At 45.1% G+C, this 23,324-nt stretch overlaps 2 protein-coding genes across 3 annotated transcripts in view; one reads left to right on the forward strand and one right to left on the reverse strand.

Moving 5' to 3' along the window:
• Positions 1-13,929, reverse strand: part of DPYSL2 (dihydropyrimidinase like 2) — a 137,925-nt gene extending 123,996 nt beyond the window's left edge. Inside the window, exon 1 of the mRNA XM_038573761.1 lies at positions 13,561-13,929. Within this exon, the coding sequence (XP_038429689.1) occupies positions 13,561-13,914 (354 nt within the window). The 5' untranslated portion in view covers positions 13,915-13,929. The remainder of the gene's footprint in view (positions 1-13,560) is intronic.
• A 355-nt stretch (positions 13,930-14,284) lies between these two features.
• On the forward strand, positions 14,285-21,667 carry PNMA2 (PNMA family member 2). 2 transcript variants are annotated; one of them, XM_038573764.1, is made up of 4 exons: positions 14,285-14,428; positions 16,348-16,383; positions 17,347-17,477; positions 17,766-21,667. In XM_038573764.1, exon 4 carries the CDS (start codon positions 18,269-18,271, stop codon positions 19,361-19,363), a length of 1,095 nt encoding a protein of 364 aa, XP_038429692.1. In that variant the 5' UTR covers positions 14,285-14,428; positions 16,348-16,383; positions 17,347-17,477; positions 17,766-18,268; the 3' UTR covers positions 19,364-21,667. The 2 variants fall into 2 exon arrangements, with proteins under 2 accessions (XP_038429692.1, XP_038429693.1); XM_038573765.1 differs by lacking the exon at positions 16,348-16,383.
• The last annotated feature ends 1,657 nt before the right edge of the window (positions 21,668-23,324 follow it).

The following is a 23,324-nucleotide window of genomic DNA, read 5'->3' on the forward strand; positions in this document are numbered from 1 at the left end:
TTATGTTCTGTATTTCTGGTGCTTGGGACATCTGGGACTTTACTGACCCTGGAAAGATTGCCTCTCACAGGATTAGCCAATTCCTACATTCTGAGATTCTCCTCGGAGTGCACCTTTCATATGCAAACGTATGTTCTCTATCAAGAGCCCAATAAGCCATCTACTCTTTTTCTGAAGCTCTTAAACTCAAGGCCACTATCCACCTGCCCTGATCACCCCAGGGCCAAGTATCAGACAACTAGCGACAGGCCCTATGCCCCAGGGCTCACTAAAATTATCCAAACTAAGCCTGTTTTCCTTGCCCTGCCTGTTCCTTCCCAGAAACCACAATAATGGCTCTTACCCTTGTCTTCTCGTCATTCCACTGCCTCTTGACTTACCCTGGTGCTTCTCCTGGCAGTCCTGTGTCCATGCTCTGTCTCCTGTTCTAGGGATCTGTAAGGATAAAAACCTCTTCCTTCGTGACAGTCATTCCCATGTCTGTGTGTCTTACTATACCTGCTCAAAACAAATCCCAGGTGCATTTTGAAACAATTGCCTATACTAGCCTGTGAGAGGTCATGCTCCTTTACCCAACAGAGGTAACAACTTCTGGAAAGAGGCTACTCAGGAAAGGGCAGACAAGGAGAAGTAAGAGAGACACCACCTCCGCCAATGCTGATCTGGTAGCTGATGCCAGGCTGCTTGGGACAAAGTGTTCACACGCCTAGGTCAAAGTGAGAAAAATAAGGACAATACATGTAATTTTTCAGAAAGCTCAATTCATGCATACTTTTAAATTCTAAAGTTAATTTACCTCTGCTGGTTTGGGGCTTAATTGTCCTCCCTGTTATGAGATGACATCATGTAGTGATCTTTTTGCTTTGTTTTGCTTCGTTCTTTAGCGTCCCTATTTTGGCAACATAAAAATTGGCAACCCTTAGGTTGCCCCCCAAATTTATTTTTGAAATTTAACCAGAGTGTGAAAGCCAAAGTCTGCCAACACAGCACCAGAAAATGGGAATGGGACAAGCAGCTGGTGCTTGAACCAAGCCTCAAACTATAAGCCTAATAAAGAAGATTCAATGAGTGCATGTGGTCTGGGGCCAAAAACCATTCACACACCTTTCTGCTAAAAGCATGGATTCTGAAGGGATCTCACTTTAATTGAAGATAAAACCAAAATTTAAAAAATAGCAAGCTTACCAAAAATTATTACAGAACAAAGGACAGGTTTCATGAAGGAGTGGGAGAGACACATTCAAGAAATGATTTGGCATCTTCAATAGAGGGTAGGAAAATTGCTAAAACAGAAACAAATAGGAAATCATATCAATTCTTGGTTTTAACACTATACTGAGAAACAATATAGTTGCCAAGAGCTGACCTGGGTTTTCTCCTGCTGAACATAAATTTCACAGAGTATTAACATCAGACAAGTCCACCCAGTGACCATGATGGATCAAGACAAAAATGAGACCCCTCCATAATCATGTCTGAAAAATACATTGTCCAAGTCACAAAGTACCAAATCCCCCTATCCTAACTGCCATTAGTGCCTGCTGCTTCTTCCCCAATCACAGTTCAGCCTCTATCTAATCTGTCCTTTTATAGGTAAGATTTACTGAGATAACAAATCATAGAATTGCCTGACTTTTTGGCAGCCCCAGCCCAGAAGGAACCCTCACTTCCTCGGACACTCCCCCAAAACACCCCAGTGAAACCCAGATCTCTCTCAAATACCGTCTTACAGAGATGCCCCATGGTTCTCCAGGGTGGGCATTATCCCTCACTTCAACAAATGATAAACCCAGCCTATTCAACCACAAGTGTGCTCATGGTGGTTGCTAGCCAGAGGACATTATCAATAGGAGCACACAGAAATTCAGTGATTAGGGATCCCTGGGTGGCGCAGCGGTTTAGCGCCTGCCTTTGGCCCAGGGCGCGATCCTGGAGACCCAGGATCGAATCCCACGTCGGGCTCCCGGTGCATGGAGCCTGCTTCTCCCTCTGCCTGTGTCTCTGCCTCTCTCTCTCACTGTCTGCCTATCATAAATAAATAAAAAAAAAAAAAAGAAAAGAAATTCAGTGATTAGGTAACATGACAGAGAAACTTTCAAACACTAGTGAAGGTAAAGAGGCCTTCTTGTCAAAGTCAGAAATCAAACAGGAAACCCTAATACTGCCACCATTATCCAACATTGTTCTAGAAGCTCTAACCAATGGAGCCAGACAGAAGAAAATAATAAGTAAAGACAGTGGAAAAAAGATATAAAAGTAATATGGGGTAAAAAAAAATTGTCCCAAGAGAATCAATTGAAAAATATTAGAGCCAAGAGCAAGTTAAATAAAACACTCCGTTATTAATTAATATAAAACTCAAGAGTCACTCAGAATGTAAACTACACAGTATAATGTCAATTATATTCACAATAACAACAAAGCACTGGGAATAAATGTAACAAAAAATTTCAGAGGAATAGAGTGAAATACCTGAAAAAAAAAATGGCAAGCCTATACTATAAACTTAGGTAGAAAGGCTTGCTATCAGGGCACCTAAGTGGCTCAGGCTTGATCCCTGGGTCCTGGGATAGAGTCCTGTATCAGGCTCCCCACAGAGAGCCTTCTTCTTTCTCTGCCTGTATCTCTGCCTCTCTCTCTGTGTCTCTTGTGAATAAATAAATTAATTAGTAAAAAAAAAAAAAAAAGAAAAGAAAGAAAGAAAGAAAGAAAGAAAGAAAGAAAGAAAGAAAAGAAAAGAAAGTCTTGCTATTTTAAAATTAAATATATCTTCTAGTTCTCTATATAAATTTCATATAATTCTCGTAAAAATCATATCAGGTTTCTGTAATTGAAAATATTTTTCATGGAAAATGCAGTTGAATGATGGCAAAATGAAAAGAACCAAAAATATTTAAAAGCAACAGTAACTAAAGCAGTATTGAACGACTACATTAGTAAGACAAATCAATGAAACAGCAGGAAGCCAAAACTCATATCCAGACATGTAAAAGGTGGAGTATATAAAAAATAAGAAGAGAAACATCAATTATTCACTATATGCCATTAGAACAACAGGGTATTTGGAAAATTAAGTTATACCTTAGTTCAAGTTATTAAAAAATTGATTGCAATATCTAAATATAAATACAGAATCCAAAAAGGTTTTAGACGAAAATATAAGTAAATAATAATCTCAAAAGGCAGGAACATATCAGAAAAGATGAACTGATTTAATTTCAAAATTTAAATTTGGATGTCAAAAATATAAAGGCTACTAAAAATCAGATGCAAATTAGGAAAAAACGTGTAACAAGGGAAACCTGGGTGGTTCAATTGGCTAAGCGGCTGCCTTTGGCTCAGGTCATGACCCCAGGGTCCTGGGATTGAGTTTCACGGGCTTCCTTGGTTCTCCCTCTGCCTGCTGCTCCCCCTGCTTATGCATTCTCTATCCCTGACAAATAAATAAATAAAATCTTAAAAAAAAAAAAAGTGTAACAAGTTGATATTGAAGTGGATACACAATATATATATATATTCTAATATAGAATTTTTACAAATCAATGTTTAAAATATGAATGCTTTAATAGGAAAATTGGGGAAAAGCAAGTAACACTTATCATTTACAAATTTGGGAAATACCTATAAAAATGATAATACCCACCGATGTTAGAAATGCTGAAAAACAATATTCCTCATTCATTTTTGGTGGGAGTATAAAAACTGGAAAAGAGACACCTGGGTGGCTCAGCGGTTGAGCGTCTGCCTTCAGCCCAGGGCATGATCCTGGAGTCCCGGGATCAAGTCCCACATCAGGCTCCCTGCATGGAGCCTGCTTCTCCCTCTGCTTGTGTCTCTGCCTCTCTCTCTGTGTCTCTCATGAATAAATAAATAAAATCTTAAAAAAAAAAAAAAGACTGGAAAAAATACTATTATCAAAATGCTATCCAAACTTATTTCTAGATAATCAGATTATCAAGGATTTCTTTTTTAAAAAAGTGCTCATCACAGTTATCCTACGATAAACACATTACTGTCATGTCATTTCTAAAAAATATGGAATAAAATAAAAATTGAATTCAATCCATTTTTCAAATCTATTTTTTCCCAAATTCAGCTTATTAGTCACTGCCCTCCTCAACACCATCCTTGCTGCTCCCAAATAACTGGTTTTATATATATATATATATGTTTATATATAAATATTCACATATTTTACACATAAAAATGAAATTGAAAACGTGTGTATACTTATATACATATATTTATATACTTTATATAAATACGTATTTATGTATATATTATATATGTGTATAAAATACCAAATATATGTGTGAATACACAAAAAGGAAACAAATTTTTTTTATGTGAACAGGATCATGAAATGGATCAAACTTATGCAGTACACAAAACATTCAAGAGCACTGCCCATTGTAAATACTATTCTAAATGAATTTCAAAGCTCCCATAAAGCAACAGGATTTAGTTACATGATTATCACTCTAAGAAATGAGACCCTGGAACTTCTTTGCTAATTTCAGATGATCCAGCAGTTTTGAGAATAGCCAAGAGTAGTCTAACACCAAAAGCATAAGCAACAAAAGAAAAGACAGATAAATCGGACTTCATCAAAATTAAAAACTTCTGTGCATCAAAAGGTACATATGAAGAAAGTGAAAAAAACAACCCAAGAATGGGAGGAAAACAGTGGTGCCTGGGTTGCGCAGTTGGTTGAGCCACCCAACCCTTAGTTTCTGCTCAGGTCATAATCTCAGGGTCCTGAGATCAAGCCCCCGCCTCAGGATCCACCCAGGTGGTATGGAGCCTGCTTGATTCTTTGTCTTCCGCTGCCACTCCCATGTGAGAGCATGGGCTTTCTCTCTCAAATAAATAAATATATCTTAAAAAAAAAAAAAGAATGGGAGAAAATGGGATATTTGCAAATCATATATCTGATAAGGGCTATTATCCAGAATATCCAAAGAACTCCTAGGGACGCCTGGATGGCTAAGTGGGTAGAGCATGGTCTCGGGGTTGTGAGTGCAAGTCTCATGTTGGGTGTAGAGATTACTTAAAAAGACATCTTAACGAAAAAAAAATTGTACAACTCAACCATAAAAAGACAAACAACTCAATTTTTTTTAAAAGTGGCAAAGAATTCAAATAAACATTCTTCCAAAGAATGTATGCAAATGACCAACTAGCACATGAAAAGCTGCTCAAATCGTTAGTCATTAGGGAAATGGAAATCAAAACCACAATGAGATACCACTTCACCACCACTAGGACAGCTATAATCAAAAAAAGGGAGAAATAGCGTGTTGTGGAGGATGTGCAGAAAGAAACTGGAACCGTTGTATATTGTTGGTGGAAATGTAAAATGGTAGTAAAATTGTGGAAAATAGTTTGGCAGCTCCTCAAAGAGCTGAACATAAAATTACCATATGATCTAGCAGTTTCACTGCTAGGTATATACCTAAAAGAACTGAAAACATATGTTTAAATAAAAAGTTGTAAAAGAATGATAATAGGGGAACGCCTGGGTGGCTCAGTGGTTGAGTGTCTGCCTTCAGCTCAGGTCATGATCCCAGGGTCCTGGGAACTAGGCCACATCAGGCTCCCTGCATGGAGCCTGCTTCTCTCTCTGCCTATGTTATGTCTCTGCCAGTCTCTGTGTCTCTCATGAATTAATAAATAAAGCCTTTTAAAAAATGATAATGGCAGTATTATTCATAAAAGCCCAAAATGGAAACAACTCAAATGTCCATAAACTGGTGAATGGATAAGTGAAATGTAACACATACAAACAATGGACTATTGTCCTGTAAGGAAAAGGAATGAAGGACTACACAGGCTATCATGTGGGTTCACCTGAAGAACATTACACCAAGTGAAAGAAGCCAGACACAAAAGGCCACATTTCATAGCATTCCATTTATGCAAAATGTCCAGAATAGGCAAATCCATGGCGACAGGACATAGATTTGTGGTCACCAGAGGCTGGGATGGGAGGGTATTAGGGAGTAAATACGGGGTTTCTTTTTGTAGTGATGAAAATGTTCTGGAATTAGATGGTTGCATATCAGAAGTCAATGGATTGTAGACTGAAATGGTTTAAATGAGAATTTTATGTTATATGAATTTTACTTCAGTTTTGAAAAAACAAAAAAGTACAGCCAGGGACAGCATAGCTTTCTCTCATTTCTTTAGTGGAAATGAGAGATGAAGTCTTGGAGATTAAGGCCCTACCTGATGACAGCTCAGGTTAAGAGACTGTGCAGGTGACACACCTGGTGAACAACAGAGCCAGAACTACAAGCTGGATTTCCTGATGCCTGGTTCAGAGTTCTTCTGTTTTTTTTTTTCTTTTTTAAAGATTTTATTTATTTATGAGAAAGAGAGAACAGGAGCAGGGGGAAGGGAGAGAGAGAACCAGGCTCCCCACTAAGCAGGGAGCCCGACGTGGGACTTGATCCCAGGACCCCAAGATCATGAACTGGATCCCAGGATCATGACCTAAGCCCAAGGCAGATGCTTAACTGGTTGAGCCACCTGGCACCCCCTAGTTCTTTCTGCCAGAAAGCAGCCTTGAAATCAGAGACCAGGCAGGTTGTCTATAATGTCTGGAAAACATACCCCAAGCCACCAGCACCTTCAAGATCAGGTGCTTCCCTTTCCATGCAGTATTTGTGCGGAGCTCTTGACCTGTGGCATCAGCCTTTGCCATGGGCAGCAGCCAACCAAAGTCAAGTGTGCGTCAGCCCACCTGCCAATGCTTTTATTGATGGTTCCCTCATTATTTGCTTGTAGCTCATGATTTACATTGAGTGGAAAAATCACATTGTCATCACATTGCTCTAATCTTAAAAAAGCATGTCATTCACATTATCAAAGTTGGCCTCTGTCCCAGTGATATCTGAAGACATTTCTTGTACTAAAAAAAAAAAAAAAATGGACAGAATATCAGCAGTTTAGGACACATTGATAAAGACAGATCAACAGCCCTTTTTATAAATGGCTTCAAAGAGTACACTGCAAAATGGAAAACAAAGGTAGGCACTCAGAACTATTTTGTAATAGCTAATTCTTTGGAGATAAAATGAGAAAAGAATAATTTTTTTAAAGATTTTATTTATTTATTCCTGAGAGACAGACAGAGAGAGAGAGAGAGAATGAGAGAGAGAGAGAAGCAGAGACACAGGCAGAGGGAGAAGCAGGCTCCATGCAGGGAGCCTGATGTGGGACTTGATCCCGGGACTCCAGGATCACGCCCTGGGCCAAAGGCAGGGGCTAATCCACTGAGCCACCCAGAGATCCCCGAGAAAAAAATAATTAATGTAGAAAGCAATTCAGTAATTCACAATGAGGAAAAGACTATTTCGTCACATAGACCTGGGTTCAAACCCTGCCTCAGGCTTTTAGTTAGCAGGTTGCTTTGCATGTTTCTTTTACCTTCAGATATTTCTTTTGCAAAATAAGGATAACAGTAGTACCTACTTAATAGAGTTACCTTAGGATTAATAAGATAGCATACATAAAGCATTTAGCACAGAACCTACAGCATAGAACATATGAAGTTTAATGGGATGTGAAATATTTTGCCTGCAAAACTAAATTGTACCTTTAAGTTCACTAACTAGGCCAGTCTGGGTGGCTCAGCGGTTTAGCGCCACCTGCGGCCCGGGGTGTGGTCCTGGAGACCTGGGATCGGGTCCCATGTTGGGCTCCCTGCATGGAATGGAGCCTGCTTCTCCCTCTGCCTGTGTCTGTGCCTGTGTGTGTGTGTGTGTGTGTGTGTGTGTGTGTGTGTCTCATGTATAAATATATACAATCTTAAAAAAAAATTAGTTCACTATCTCTGGCAGTGGAATGGAGTCACAGAATGGTGTATTGGAAGAAGTATGGAACTAGCAGGGCACCTGGATAGCTCAGTTGGTTGAGCATCCTTGATTTCAGCTCAGGTCATGACCTCAGGGTTGTGGGATGGAGCCCTGTGTTGGGCTCATACTCAGTGTAGAGTGTGCTTGTCCCTCTCCCTCTGCTCCTCCCTCCTCCCCACTAACACTCTCTTTTTCAAATAAACAAATAAAATCTTAAAAAAAAGAAGTAGTACAGCACTGAATCAGGAAACCTTGGTTCAAATCCTAGGTTATACACTTACTAAAGAGCAAGGTCTTGGGACTGCTCAGTAAATATCACTAAATCTCAGTGTCCCTACTTACAAAAAGGGAAAATGCCTGTATAAGAATGTGTTTCAAAATACTATCCTCTACACATTTTAAAATATTGGCTCTAGAATATAAACGTACATTCTAGAATTATATAATGAAACTAAAATAACAAGGTTTTACTGGGATAGGACTGCAGTGAGACTGGGCAGTGAGAGGTCTCCATCCTAAACCAGAAACCATCACCTGAATTCCATGAGAGGAAGCACGATTTTTCTGGGTATCGCTTGCTCCACTGCTAGACTGAGGGGGTTGAATAATCATCACTCGTAGACTGAGGAGGTCTCTTTCAAGCTCTGAGATCCAATGGCAGTGTATATTCAAATCCATGATCAATTTTGACTCTCTTTTCTTTCTCAAGAAAGAGGAGAGAGACACTGCTATTAAAGGACCCACAAGAAAAACTGGCCTGTCTCTACCAAGGGTCAGAAAATGCCCAGGCCATTCTTGATTCCCGTGGCGCACGGGTTTGTGAACTATGCAACATCCAACTGGATGTTGCCACTGGAAGTTCAATGACAGCAGTTTTCTTCTCCACCCTTGAGCCACAAGGGAGACAGATGGTAAAGGCTGTTTAGCTGATGAGAGTTTTCTTCTATTCAGGTCTCCGGCCGCAAGCTGGAAGAGTCTCTCTCATCCCGTGTAATCCTTCTTACTTCTTTCCATAATTAATTCATTGCAGATCTATTAATTGGGCAATAAATTTTCAATCATTGACTTACTAAAATTTAGCTAATTGGGATGCCTGGGTGGCTCAGTGGTGGAGCGTCTGCCATCAGCTTAGGGCATGATCCTGGGGTCCTGGGATCAAGTCCCACATCGGGGTCCCCATAGGGAGCCTGCTTCTCCCTCTGCCTGTGTCTCTGCCTCTCTCCCTGTGTCTGTCATGAATAAATAAAGTCTTTTTAAAAAATTTGTAACTAATTATAGGGATTTCTTCAATCTTAAAAAAAGAAAGAAATCTTGTCACGTGCTATATATAACATGATTTAACCTTGAGAACATTATGCTAAGTGATGTAAGCCAGTCACACAAACGCTGTACAATTCCATTTATGGGAGGTATCTAGTGTAATCAATTTCATAGAAACAGAAAGTAAAATGGTGGATACCAGGATCTGGGGGGAGGGGAAATGGAGAGATAGTGGTTTGGGTTTTTTTTTTTAAGATTTCATTTTTATTTATTCATGAGACACACACACACACACACACACACAGAGGCAGAGACACAGACAGAGGGAGAAGCAGGCTCCATGCAGGGAGCCCAATGTGGAACTCAATCTCAGGACCCCAGGATCATGCCCTGAGCCAAAGGCAGACGTTCAACTGCTAAGCCACCCAGGCGTCCCAAGGGAGTTAGTGTTTAATGTTAACAGAGTTTCAGTTTTGCAAGATGAAAAGTTCTGGAGACTGGTTGCACAACCATAGGAGTATGTTTACACTACTGAATTGTATATTTAAAAATGATTAAGATAAATTGTATGTTATGTGTATTTCACCACAATCATTTTTTTAGTCTAACTAATGACATGATTATTTCCATATGACTTGGGAAGTAAAGGGCAACCGATAATTGTGGATTATCATCATTTCCTTCTCTTCCCTGTGATCCCAGATGGGTCTTGGGCTTTTTGGAATCCTGAACATACAAATGTTCATAGTTATGTCTCCTCTTTGGAAACAACGTGGCCTCTAAAGTATCAAATGAATGCCCTTGTTCTTGGCTTTCAGCCAAATCTCTACCACATACCTGGCTAACTGGATGTTCATTTTGTTGAACAGGCTAGCCTACTATCAAACAAGTATCTCTGGGGACAATTTCTGTATCAGTCGCTCACATAACAGATGGAAGTCTTCAATCATTGGGATTTCTCTCTTGCTAAGATAAACACACAAGGAAGAGATTTTTGAATGGGAGAAGTGAGGGCAAAGGAGAAGAGTGATTGTAGAACTCATTGTTTTGGAGGAAGAAGGATCTAGAATGGGCATCACCATCAGGATGGGGTTACGGTGGCATTGAATAGTAAGAAGACAGCAGGGTCACTGGGCATCTAGGGCTGGAGTTAGCCAATTTGGAGAGGGGATTGGGGGGGCGACACAATGGCAGGGAATACCAAAAAGCATTTTACAGACTAGGGGATTTTGTTAAGTTCAGTGGAATTCCTATTATATTTCATTCACTGGCATCTGCCCTGGAGAAATGGAGAATCACTCCTCAGCCACACAGGTTTGCTGTGGGAAGAAAGGCCTGGGAGCATCTTTGGAAGAGATGCTCATGATCCAGCATCCTCAAACTATGTCTGAGGTAGAATAGAGGGAGTTCCTAAGAGGAAGGAAGGAGGCTGAGGGACCCCTAGGCACGGCAAGGGAGAATTAGGCCAACAATACTCCCCTATGCTCTCTCTTCCAAGAGGCTCAGAGTCCTTCACAGATAGTAATCAATCTAACCTAACCCCACTGCAGCCCAAAGTGGACCTTGCCAAAGACACAAAGGAAAAGAGTAAAGAAGTAGCTTTCCTCATTCATATTCACTACACTGGCTCTTTCCCTTCACCAAAACCTAACATCCCAGCCCAAGCCACACCCATTGACCTCTAGTGATTATCTGCTAGCACCTGTAAATGCAAATGCAAACATCCATGTCCCACAAGCCGCATCTGGGTATCTGGGCTGAGGAAGCCTGTTCCCTCCTTTCCCAAATCCTTACTAGAGGAACAGCAGGCCCTTAGGGTGACAGGTAGACAAAACCACTTCTGACCGACCATACTTTAACAAAACCTATAAATACAGATTTAGGGGAGGAGAGTGGGTGCAAGTCAGGGGCCCCAGGACCCACTCACTCTAGTTCTCTTCCTCTCTCTGTCCCAGGGCTTCAGACAGGAATGCACTGAGATGTTGGCAGTCACACTGCTCATTAGCTAAAAATTAAAGTGATGGTTATTCAAGTCAATCAAAATGGTGGGCCTAGGTGTGCTTTTGAATATCACCATTGTTACACACACACACACACACACACACACACACCCCAAATACCTTTTCTCTCTTGTATAGACATGAAATATTCAACCACTGTAAGTATTGATCTTGGTAAGTGCTCTTAGTCATGAATGAAAACAATCCCATAGGAACAGCTCTTATGTGGTAAGGCAAGACTGAATGAAAATCCAGGGAAGGCTGCAGAAAGCCCAAGCCGGAATCATCCTCTGTTGCTAATAACTGGGCAACTAAAGCAAATGTGGGTTTGCAGAGGCTAAAAGTGGCTGGGGTTCTGGATGGGTATTTCCTCTTCAAATCTCCCCGTCCACACATGCTAGGTTTACAATTTCAAATTTCTACTAAAATTAGGGAGTGTTCAAACAAGAAGCTGATGCTTAAACGTCTAAGCTTCCAAATGGACAGGAAAAGAGATATATTATTCAATCCAATGAAACTTTGCCTTTCAAACTTAAGTTCTAATTCACTGCCATCATTATAGGGGTGGCCATTCTCAAACTCTGCCCCCTGATCTGCCATTTTTAAAATAATCTCTTCCTTACCTCAAGGCATTTTTCTGCTCCCTTTAGGACAGTAAAATTACCAGCACAACTTGTTGAAGATGAGGATACTCACACAACCATGATGCTATATGATCATGGTTTGGCCCTCATCCAATGTATGCACATGGGAAAGTATCTCACACTCACATTTCAGTGTAAATTACATTATTTAAAACTTTTGTTTCAACTGTCTGATCATTTGGGTTCAGGTGAGTTTTTTGGATTGAGTCCTTCAGGTTGGCTGTGAAATATCCATACTGAAATATGGATATCAGGTACCCTCTATATCACTGAATTAGAAGACAGAGCTGGGAGAGGAGGAATCAACTAAGTAATTAATGGCCCCACCTTTTGAAAATGACATTAATGGTTTATCTTTCCTAGGATTGGTGCAATAAAAGTCAAAAGCTGCAAAACTCTATGCCATGTCAGGAAACGGCAATGTGTTCTGGCCATTATCACCAACTCTTAATTGTTCTCCATGCGTTCACTATAAGCACACAATCTGAATACCAAATAAATGCTAGTGGAATCATTCAGGGAATGTGTATAGACCACTCCCAACTAGTCTGAAAGCCCCTTAAGAAGAAATCACCTTGAACTTTTTATAGCTAACCTTCTCCCTGCCCTACAAGGCAAGGCACACAATAGGTATTCAATAATCAATCATTGACTGATTTTCCATCTTCACCAGTAGGCATGGGAGAGAAACAGCAAACAAGTGTTAAAACATTTCACACCGTAATTTATCGATTGAGAAATCAAGGATGTGGGGAAAAAAATGCACAAGTATGAAGGTCACCCTGATAAAGAAGAAAATGTGGTGTGAGAAGACTACCGCACTTAAAATGCACACTGTTCACAATGGCCAGAGATAACAAATATTTTGTAAAATCAAGGTTTGCCAAATCGGTCTCCTTTGTTTCTACATTAACACGGTATAGGGGGTCCAGTCCATCTTTGACAATGTATTCAAAATGTGAGGGATTTTTCCCTTTTCTTTTCTTTTGACCCTTTGAACATAATCCACTAAGTCTCCATCCCCAAAGCACCTCCCCAATAGTGGCGGGGGGAGCACTCTGGGAAGCCCTTGCTGAGATACTTAGCGGAACTTTGTTCTCCACATGGGCTATTTGGAGCGTCTCGGGTTCCTTGGGTGACTCCACAGCCTCCCTCGTTTCACGCCGCGAGCAGGAGTCAGGGCGAGCGGATCCTCCCAGGCGGTCCGCCCAGGCGCTGACCATGGTCCTGGCCTCCGAGCTCCCGACCCGGGCGCCGAGGGCGCGGGAGAAGGTACCGGTGGGAGGGCGCGCAGGGCGCGGCGGGGAGCGGCTGTGGAAGCCCCCGCCCCTCCCGAACCCCGGGGAGCCCCCGGGCCTGCACGCGAACCCTCCACTGCACGCTCCCAGATGCATCAAAAAAGGGTGGGGCACCCAGCCACAACTGCAATCGGAAGCCGCCCAGAAGGGTTTAAGAAGAATGGAATCGGTTCAACCCTCCCCCCCTGCATCGCCATACGACCCCCCCCCCAACCCGGGATCGGTTCTTCCTTCACCCGCACCCCCCACCTCCCAGGCCCGGGGAGGCGCGGGCAGCCTTTGTGGGCGCACAGCCGCCCATCGCCGAGCCCGAGCCTCTCCGCGCCCTGCACGGAAGAGGGGCAAGGAGGGTGGGGTGCCTGTGCGGGTTCGAGGATGCAATATCCCAGCGAGGCTGGACGGAGGAGGGCACGCTGGCATCCTCGGTTCTCCACCGAGCTGGGAGGGGCGACTCCCGCCTCTGGTCCCGCGTCTCGAACACCCCCACCCCCACACCAACCTGGTCGTAGATGTTCTGCAGCGCTTCCTTGCCCGAGGCCCGCCGGATCTCCACCTTCCGGCTCGATTCAACAGATGGCTCCCCGCCGGCGCGCCGGCCCTGCCGGGGGTGCGGCTGCTGCGGGTCCGGGCCCAGGTGGGCGACGTCCCGCTGCTGAGCCACCACCTGCCCCGAGCCCCGGCCCACAGACAGCGAGTCGAAGTCGATGGTCTTGTTCTCGGAGGACCCTTCCACTGGGCAGAACATGCCACAGAATTTCTGCCGGGGCTTGGGGCTGCCCGAGCCCAGGTTTTTAAAAAAGGCAGGGACTTCTTCATCCTCTGCCGGCTTCCCGGACTGCTTCCTCTCGGCCATGGCGCGGGAGCTCAGGGAGGGTCCTCGCGGTGCGTCCGTCTGCAGGTCCCTAAGTCGGCCTCTCTGTGCACAAACCCCCGGGCTGCCGCCGAGGCTGCCGCTCTCTGCCTACCGCAAGGTGTACAGAAAGGAAGGAGGGCTGGCGAGCAGCGGCCCACCCCTCCCGGCCCCTCCCTCTGACCCCGCTTTCTCCCCTCCCTGCCCACGCCCCCCGCCGCCGCGCCAGCGCCCGCGAGCAGCAAAGTTGGGTCTGGGAGGGCGGCCGCTGCGGCAGCAGGAGGAGAGGCTGCCAGCTTCCCGGCAGCGGCGGCGGCAGGGAGGCGCGGGCGGGCGGGGGCGGGGCGGGGCGCGCGCCGGGAGGGGAGGGGCGGGGCGGGGCGGGGAGCGGAGCGCGGGCCCGGGAGCGGAGAGCAGGGCCGGGCCGCCGAGAGCCCCGCGCTCCGGAAGTGGAGCGGCCAGACCACCCGCTAATGGATGCGGAGCGCAGGGCCCGCCGACCGCTCTCCGCTCCGGGGTAAGTGTGGGGCAGCGCACGCAGGGGCGGAGACCCGAGGGCGCAGTCCCTGGCCTCCGCGCCCCTGTCCCCCACCCCCACCGCATTGCAGAGGTGGGCCCGGGGCGAGGGAGGGCGCCCTCCCCCTTACGCGGGGTGTGAGCTGATGGATGGGCAGAGAGGGGCGAGCCCAGGGAGGCCCGGACACCCGCGGGCAGGGGAAGGGGCGGCGCTGACGATGGGGAAGGGGTGGCGCAGTCGGTTTAGGAAGGTGGGGGCCTTACGAGGCACGGGACACCGAGCCTTGTTAGCCACGGGCCTGGGGGGGCCACGCAGAGATCGAAACGCAAAGGTTCTCCTCACTCGCAGCACCCACAGTGGTGGGGGGCGCCCAGCCAGGCGGGGGGAAATACAGAGGGGCGTAGCCCAGTGTGTGTGCGTGGAGGGGGGGGGGATAAAGACATAGGCCTGCGGGCTGTGGGAGTGTAGCAAAAAGTGCAGTCTGCAAATTCTGGCACGGACGGCAACTCGTAGTAAGAGTGGGTAGGGACCTGCTCTCGTGCCCGAAGGCTCCGCGTGCCGTAGCTGCGCCACTGCACCAAGAAGGGCCCGGGAGAATGCCTTCATTTGCTATCTTCCACCTTCCCTGCCAAAAAAGAGGGTAAGACGCAGACTGAAGCCCATTCCCCAAGTCCCCGGCCCTTCCTCGCGCCCGGAGCGCCCCGCCTCGATCCCCCGCCCGCGTTGCGCACTGCGCCAGAGCCGCGGCGTCCCCCAGGTGGCCCGAAGCCCAGTGCCTGGGATGTAAAGTGCTGGGGCGCGAGTCCGCTGATGGGGTGGGAGATCGGGTGCCGCCTGTGACTGTGCCTTGAATGGTGTGAGGCCACGCGAGGGTGCGTGGGGCTGGGTGTGTGCGGGCGGCTAAACCAGCCACAGCTACTGGGTTGGCGGGCAGATAAGGGGCATTTAGATTTGTGCCGGGAACGCGGTCTCTGAGAGTCCTTCATTGCTTGTTCCTGTCCCCACGTCCTTTCCATGCATCAGTCCCTGCCTCTGGCCGATTACAACCCCGCCCCTCTTTCCATAGTGGCAAAATCCTGCAGAAATGATGCCCATCCTTTGGCGACTGGAGACGGAGATCTGGGCATGCTCAGTAACCAGGGTGGGTTTGGGCTGGGAGAAGCTGTTTACCGCAAGACCCGCGTGCAGGGCAGCGTGACCAAGGATTCACTCCCATTGTCAGCTCTTGCCCCTGCAAGGATTAAGTTCGGATACGCTCCCCCCACCCCCAATCGTGAGGGACAGTTTGGGGAATGGAGTTGCATTTGGAGGACAACCGGTCACAGTTTGAAGACGAGCCCACCATGGCAGGTGGGAAGGAGGACCCTGCTGAGAACGGGAGACTGAGGAAGGAGAGGAATATTTGTGTGGAGGGGCCAGGACTTTGCACCAGATGTGCTTCGCATTTGAATAAAGTGCTTCCACACGAATTACATCATTTCCTACCCAGAGCAGGCACGCGAGATAGGAGTGCTTTTATCATCACCCATTTCCAGAGCAGGAGACAGATCTAGAGAGATTGAGGCACTTTGGCTAAGGTCACTATGTAGCTAAATGATCCAGCCAACAACGACACCTGAAAATCTGATTCCTTTTTTTTTTTTTTAAGATTTTATTTATTTCTTCATGAGAGACACACAGAGAGAGAGGCAGAGACACAGGCTGAGGGAGAAGCAGGCTCCATGCAGGGAGCCCCATGTGGGACTCGATCCCTGGTTTCCAGGATCACATCCTGGACTGAAGGCAGCGCTAAACACCTGAGCCACCCGGGCTGCCCGGAAAATCTGATTCCTTTTCCAACTTATCCCATCTTTACCTAAGAAAATACAAAATTTTACTTTTTTTTTTTTTTTTTTAATGTGCCAATATTTTCATTGCAGGTAGAGATTGCCTTTGGAAGAAGCAGCCACCCACAGGTAGCCTAACCTCAGCATGGCCGTTATTATGTAGACCTTGGAGATGTTTCTTCCTGGGCATTCAGTGCCTTTTTACATCTCGTATTTCCTTTAAATATCACAAGGAAAGGAATGTTACCCCCGTATCTCTGAAGGGAGAGTGCAGCATGGAGAAGCTCACTGGGCTCAGATCCCTGGGGCTGCTGGTTGAAGGTGGGACCCAGTATTTTGCTCTCTTGGCCCTCCGGCACACCCCAGGCCTTCAGCACCTTCTAGAAGGACTTGGAAAATGTGTCTGCAGCAGGAGCAGCTGCCTCTATAGCTGCAAGTTGATGTCTGGGGCATATGAACCCCGTTTGGATGGATGGGGATCTTTGAGACCTACAGAAGAATATTCGTAGCCCCTTAACACATACCCCATAGCTGTAACTGGGAGACAGTAGGAGCTCTTCCCTTTCTAGGTTACCCAGACTCCACCACTCTCCATGGATGGGCTTCCTGTTTTTCTTTTTCTTCAAATGACCCATTCAAGCCTAAATGCTATGAAGCATTTTTAACATTGATCGCAAAAAAAAAAAAAAAAAAAAAAAAAAAAAAAGAAAACAAAACATTGCATTTGTAAAGCCTGCCCAGACATAACAAAAGGGAATTGACTTGTAATTCCAGGTTTGATTTATTTGGTCCAATTTTTTAAAAAATTGTTAAACCTATACTAAATTATTATGCCTATATTACTTTATATTATACTATATTATATTAAAGTGTAGTATGTAAATTAAATTGTTATACCTATATTGGTTTTAAATGTTTGAGTGATTTCTAACTGGATTTTTTTAATTAAAGAAATGCAGCAACTTGATATCGATTCGTAGATTTAACTAAGTTGTAAAAGACTGTCATTTTTTTTAATAAGTGCATTAACAGTCCTCATCACTGGATATTATCAAGCCATAAATATATACTCTTATTATCTATGTGTAACAGGGCAGTTTGGCTTGGCTGGAGCTAAGAAAGACCCAGACACACCATTGTGTGGAGTTGGGTGACATCTTCCTTTTCTAGAAGCTGAATAAATAAGCTCGTGACTCTCACGGAACAATTGGATCGCGTAACAGGTATCTAGCCACACCTGATTTTGCTCTTAACATGGGGAACATCTTGAGTCCTGTCCACAATTGGGGCTCAGACATTAATTGGCATGTCTAATGAGCAAATGGTGGGGAAGCCAGATTGCAGGAGGGTCCCCAAGAGAAAAAAAGTCACCCTATGCAAAGAAGAGGTCTAACAGTGGGGTAGGTGCAAATCCAATGTGAGATGGAACCCCTACTTCCATCATGAACCAAAGCACGATGCTCCCCCAGAAGGAAAGGGCTATGTGGTAAAACTGGCCATTGTTTCACTAGGAGTCCAAGCACCCCTGCGGTGACACTTCTCTCCAGGAGTTCTGGGTGCCAGAGTGGAGGCCTCTCCCAGTGACTAGTGCGAGAGGAGAGGTGAAGCGAGGCAGCCAAGACTTGGGAGAGTGGCAAAAGCAGCCCTTGCAGGTGCCTCGGGCAGTCGGAGGAGGGTCAACACCACCACGTGGCTGCTGGCATCAGGGAGAGCCACAGCAGCCACTGGACCGCAGAGCAACAGGCAGTGGCAAGGTCATAACCTTGATAGGAACCACCTGCCTTGGGTCAGGTCTAGAGACATAACTGGAAGTGCTGAGTTCTTGCCACTGGGCAAGTAAGGGTTATTGGTCCAGAAGCCTTTGGGACTGCTGTTGGAGTGGCCAGGCCCCAGTCGCTGGTAGAGTATAATAAAATCAGGAGCTCACCCAGGATACTCTGAGTCCTAAGGCAGTGCCTCGCCACACCACAAACTATTGGGTGGCCAGAGAGTTAGGGTGAGTGATAATTGGACGATGGCGCTGGCGCTGTTGGAGGACTGGTGCAGGATCATGAGCGTGGATGAACAGAAATCACTGGTGGTTATGGGGATACCGGTGGACTGTGATGAGGCTGAGATTCAGGAGGTTCTCCAGGAGACCCTAAAGTCTCTGGGCAGGTATAGACTGCTTGGCAAAATATTCAGGAAGCAGGACAATGCCAATGCTGTCTTGTTGGAGCTTATGGAGGATGTTGACGTCTCGGTGATCCCCAGTGAGGTACGGGGAAAGGGGGGTATCTGGAAAGTCATCTTTAAGACCCCTAACCAGGACACTGAGTTTCTGGAACGACTGAACCTCTTTCTGGAAAAAGAGGGGCAGACGGTCTCAGGTATGTTCCGAGCCCTCGGGCATGAGGGAATGTCTCCAGCCACAGTGCCCTGCGTATCACCAGAGCTGTTGGCTCATTTGTTGGGACAGGCGATGGCACATGCCCCTCAGCCTCTGCTCCCCATGAGATACCGGAAACTGAGAGTGTTCTCAGGGAGCGCTGTGCCTGCCCCGGAAGAAGAGCCCTTTGAAATCTGGTTGGAACAGGCCACTGAGATCGTCAAAGAGTGGCCAGTTGCAGAGGCAGAAAAGAAAAGGTGGTTGATGGAAAGCCTGCGTGGCCCTGCCCTGGACCTCATGCATATAGTACAAGCAGACAATGCGGCCATAAGCGTGGAAGAGTGTTTGGAGGCGTTTAAGCAAGTGTTTGGAAGCCTTGAGAGCCGCAGGACCTCCCAGGTGAAGTACCTGAAGACCTATCAGGAGGAGGGGGAGAAGGTCTCAGCCTACCTGTTGCGGTTAGAAACCCTGCTCCGGCGGGCCGTGGAGAAACGAGCCATCCCCAGGAATATCGCAGATCAGGTCCGGCTGGAGCAGGTCATGGCAGGGGCCAGCCTTAGCGAAGTCCTTTGGTGCAGGCTGAGGGAGCTGAAGGATCAGGGCCCGCCTCCCAACTTCCTTGAGTTAATGAAGATAATCCGGGAGGAAGAGGAGGAAGAGGCCTCTTTTGAAAATGAGAATATTGAAGAGCCAGATGAAGGGGATGGCTATGGCCACTGGGATGACGAGGCAGATGACTAAAAACCAGCTTGGAGCCAGTGCACAGCCAGTGCACCTCGGGACATTTCCTTTTATCCGGCTAAGACCGGGTGGCTATTTTTGTCTTTAAATGGATGCAACTGAAATCGAAGCTTTCAAGCCAGGTCTTGATTCTTCTTTCTAAGAAAAAAAAAAAAAGTATCCCAGAGTTTCTTGGACCCTATATAGATGATGACTAAACACTGGATTCAATTCCAAATATGCGATAGGAAGTCTGAAGGAATCTGAAGCACTTGAAGTTTCCCCAATAGACCAAAGTTTACCCATACCATGAAAGAAAGAAATGACATGAGGAACAAAATATCTTTTGTAATCTATTTAAAAATCCGAGCTTTTTGACTTGTCAGGTGGATTTCCTTTCTCAAATCAGCACATTCTTTCTGAGTGCCTAGCAGTGTGAAGCACTGGTCAAGCAGGCAAGAGTCCTACACCCAGGAGCATGGGCCATGCTCTCAAGGAGCTTTACTGCCTCATTGAGGATGTGGCCTCTGCATGGGAGAAGCTAAATGACCTAATGTGTAAATAAGTCACAACCCCAGTAGAAGCACCATTGCCAAATGAATACAACCACTTCCGCTATGATGTTTCTTTTTCTTTACTTCGGATGCACTCCTCTACTTGTCCGCTAGGTGTCAGATGGTTGGTTCCAGGCACTATGATAGGCCCTCAAGATACCCATGACTCAGCCTAATCCCTGCTTTCAAGAGATCTACAGTGTGCAAGACACCTTCAAAAAAGTGTACACATTATGGGAAGGCATGCTAGAGAGGGAGGATTGGATTTTATGAGCAGACCATTCTGATCAGAGAATATTTTTAGTGGTGACAAAGGGGACAGAAGAGAGGAATGGAGCTCGTTATTTATTGAGGGTCTATTATGTGCCAGGTGTTGTACACATATCTCATTTAATGTAGACAGCAACATCAGTAGGGTATCATTTTGCCCTTTTTGAAGGAGAACGAAGACAAAACTCAGAAGAGTCAAGTGGTCTCGTCAATATCGAAATCCTGACAAGCAGCAGAGCGGACACAGAACTCTGACTCTGGCTAATCCTCTTGCCACTACAATCATGATTTTCAAGTCGTGCTGTATAGTTCTGCAGATTTTTTTTCAGCAGTTCCATCTTTAAAATGTATTTTAAACTCTTCACATCTCTACTGAAGGACAGGTAGATTCAAGTGCATCGATATCCAGATGTTCACACATTGGCATTCATCCGCAGGCTCACTTATGTTTCCAGATTTTTTTTTTAAGATTTTATTTATTTATTCATGAGAGACAGAGAGAGATAGAGAGAGAGAGGCAGAGACACAGGCAGAGGGAGAAGCAGGCTCCATGCAGGGAGAGCAATGTGGGACTCGATCCTGGGACTCCAGGATCACTCCCTGGGCCCAAGGCAGGCACTCAACCACTGAGCCACCCAGGGATCCCCTTATGTTTCCAGATTGACTTGTTTTGTGCAGGCCTTGGAAGTAAGGTTCCCTTGTGATATCTGAGCACATATCTGGACTTCTCTTAATTGTTCATAGATTTAAGGAGTTATGGCACCTGACAGGTGTTTAAATCATGTCCATGCATGCCCTGTGATGTAATGTGTGCTAATAGAGCATAAGTGAGCACCATTCAGTAAATGCTAGTTGATATACAGCATCACGGTAGCTTTTTGTATACAACAAACTTCTCTAAACATCAGTTTCCTCATCAGGAAAATGGGAACATAACAAAATAGGGTTGTTGTTAGGCTCCAATGACATAATGCCTTTGAATCACTTAGTATGATGTCTGGAACATAGAAAGTCTTCAATATATTAAGACTCATGGTTTTCATGATACTTACTGTCTGTTCAACGCATGTTCTCTTTATTGTTCTAACAGTTATGCAGTAATAAGTAAATATGTCAGCTGTCAGTCAAGTTGTGACGACGTTGCTTTAGAAACCATTTTAGCTTCTCTGGTATATTCCAGTGCTTGCTGCCTGTTACCTTTGCGATAAGCATTCCAGCAGCTGTTGACTATTGTTAGTGATTTGACTTGGAAACAATACATTATTCTTTCTGATTGTGGATAATTTTAAAGGAAGAATATCCTGAGATTGTAAGAAAAGTATTTTTGTTAAAACTACCATTTGTAATCATTTCTAAGTTATAATTTTTCAATGCTGTTCAACCAAAACGATACAGTTGTCCAGTATACCATAATTTCATGTTTTTTGTATTCATGAAAATGGCATGTACAAAGTAAAATGTTATAAACATGAAGTTATAAAATAAATACAAGCTAATAAAATTCTGAGGTTTTTTTGTGTATTTCATGTATTGTGATTCTGTATTAGCTATTGCTTGAAGAAGTTTCATTACTAAAAAAAAAAAAATTAATGGACAAGGTTAGAAAATCAAACCAAAGCCAAAAGGTCTTGAACTCATCTAGATAGGAAAACCTAAGAACAAAATGCTGAAATACTTGAGCTTTGTCTCCAGGGCTGAGAGAGAGAGCACAGTCCACCATGATCGATTTTCCTTTTTAAATACATGGAGACAACATATGGAGGCCTATTCCCTCAGAGACCTCCAACTCATCTTGGGCAAGTTACTGTACAGATAAATTCGCCATGTCTATTTTGCCAAGAGTGAAATAACCTAGAGGTGAAATATTGTGTCTTTTGGATGAAGTCCTTTTTTTACCTTACAAATGTGTAGGAGTAAAATTCCTCTTGCCATTGGGCTTTTGAAATTGTTTCTCTTCCACTTTTCTACAGTGCAATGGGGGAGATAGATATGCACACAGCATATTATTATTAACTATAGTCATCATTGGGCTGTGCACAGTGCAGATCAGCCTTTTACAAGATGAGTGTCCTAAGGGATGCCCAACACCCTCTCCCAATCACTTGAGAAAAACCTCTTAAAAATTGGCCTCATCTTATACTTACTATGTCTCTGGTCCTGACCCTTGGAGTCTGAGGCCTCCAAAATTACATAGCGCACTGCTGAAAACAACTTTTCACCATGGCCATCAGCTTCTTCAGGCCTTAGTGTCATCGGACTTCTCCATCTGTACCAGCCAGTACTGCCAAGCCTCATATCCTGTGGTCATCACTGTCGACCCCAAATGCAAGACTCTGATCATTAGTTCTCATATTTTTTCTCCTGTCCATGCTACATTGTGTTTCTCCCAGTGCTGATCTTCAAGGTCCTCCAGTGTGCCTTCCTGATACTCACGAAGCCCTAGACAAATGAGCCTACATCATTAGAGTCCTTGCAAAATACTCTGGCACCATATTCCTTAATTGAACCCTGGGTTTTCCTGGTAACCTGCTGCTCTCACGTCTCTTGAGTGGAAGCTGCTCAGTCTTCCATCTCAGGAAAGACTGAAGAGTGCTGGAGTCACTTCTTTTATTTCACATCATCACTTCCTCACTTACAAACATATTTCCTGGCATAAGTTGACCCCCTCTGCCCCACAGCTCACTGTGGGTCAGTCCTAACAAGCCTGGACAGAACATTGGCAAAGCAACCCAGTGTGTGAAGAGTATATTTAGGATGTCATCTGGCTAGATGTTATCTCTAGCAACAATAAGTAGGAAGAAAAAGATAATGTAAGCCATATCTAAGGGAATCCTACAAGTCAAGACTGAGAAAGCAAAGGTGTTGGAAGTTAGATTTTGAAGGAGTGGAGCCTGAAATGAAACATAGAAATTAAGCAAGAGGATCTGAGACAGTATTGTCAAATACACTCAGAGTTCATTTTTTGTTGACCACCAGCATGATCGTTAGATGGTCTAAAGACTCATGATCAGAGCAGATATCTCTCTTATCTCCTTTCTTTCAGGGTGGGCCAGAAGCTCCCTGAGTTGCTCAGGGAAGACTTATACTCATTGAGAAAGTCTCTTGGGAGGCAGCCCGTGTGGCTCAGCAGTTTAGCACTGCCTGCCGGTCCAGTCTGG

The sequence above is a fragment of the Canis lupus genome, chromosome 25, assembly GCF_011100685.1.
Source record: "Canis lupus familiaris isolate Mischka breed German Shepherd chromosome 25, alternate assembly UU_Cfam_GSD_1.0, whole genome shotgun sequence".
Lineage (NCBI taxonomy): Eukaryota > Metazoa > Chordata > Mammalia > Carnivora > Canidae > Canis > Canis lupus.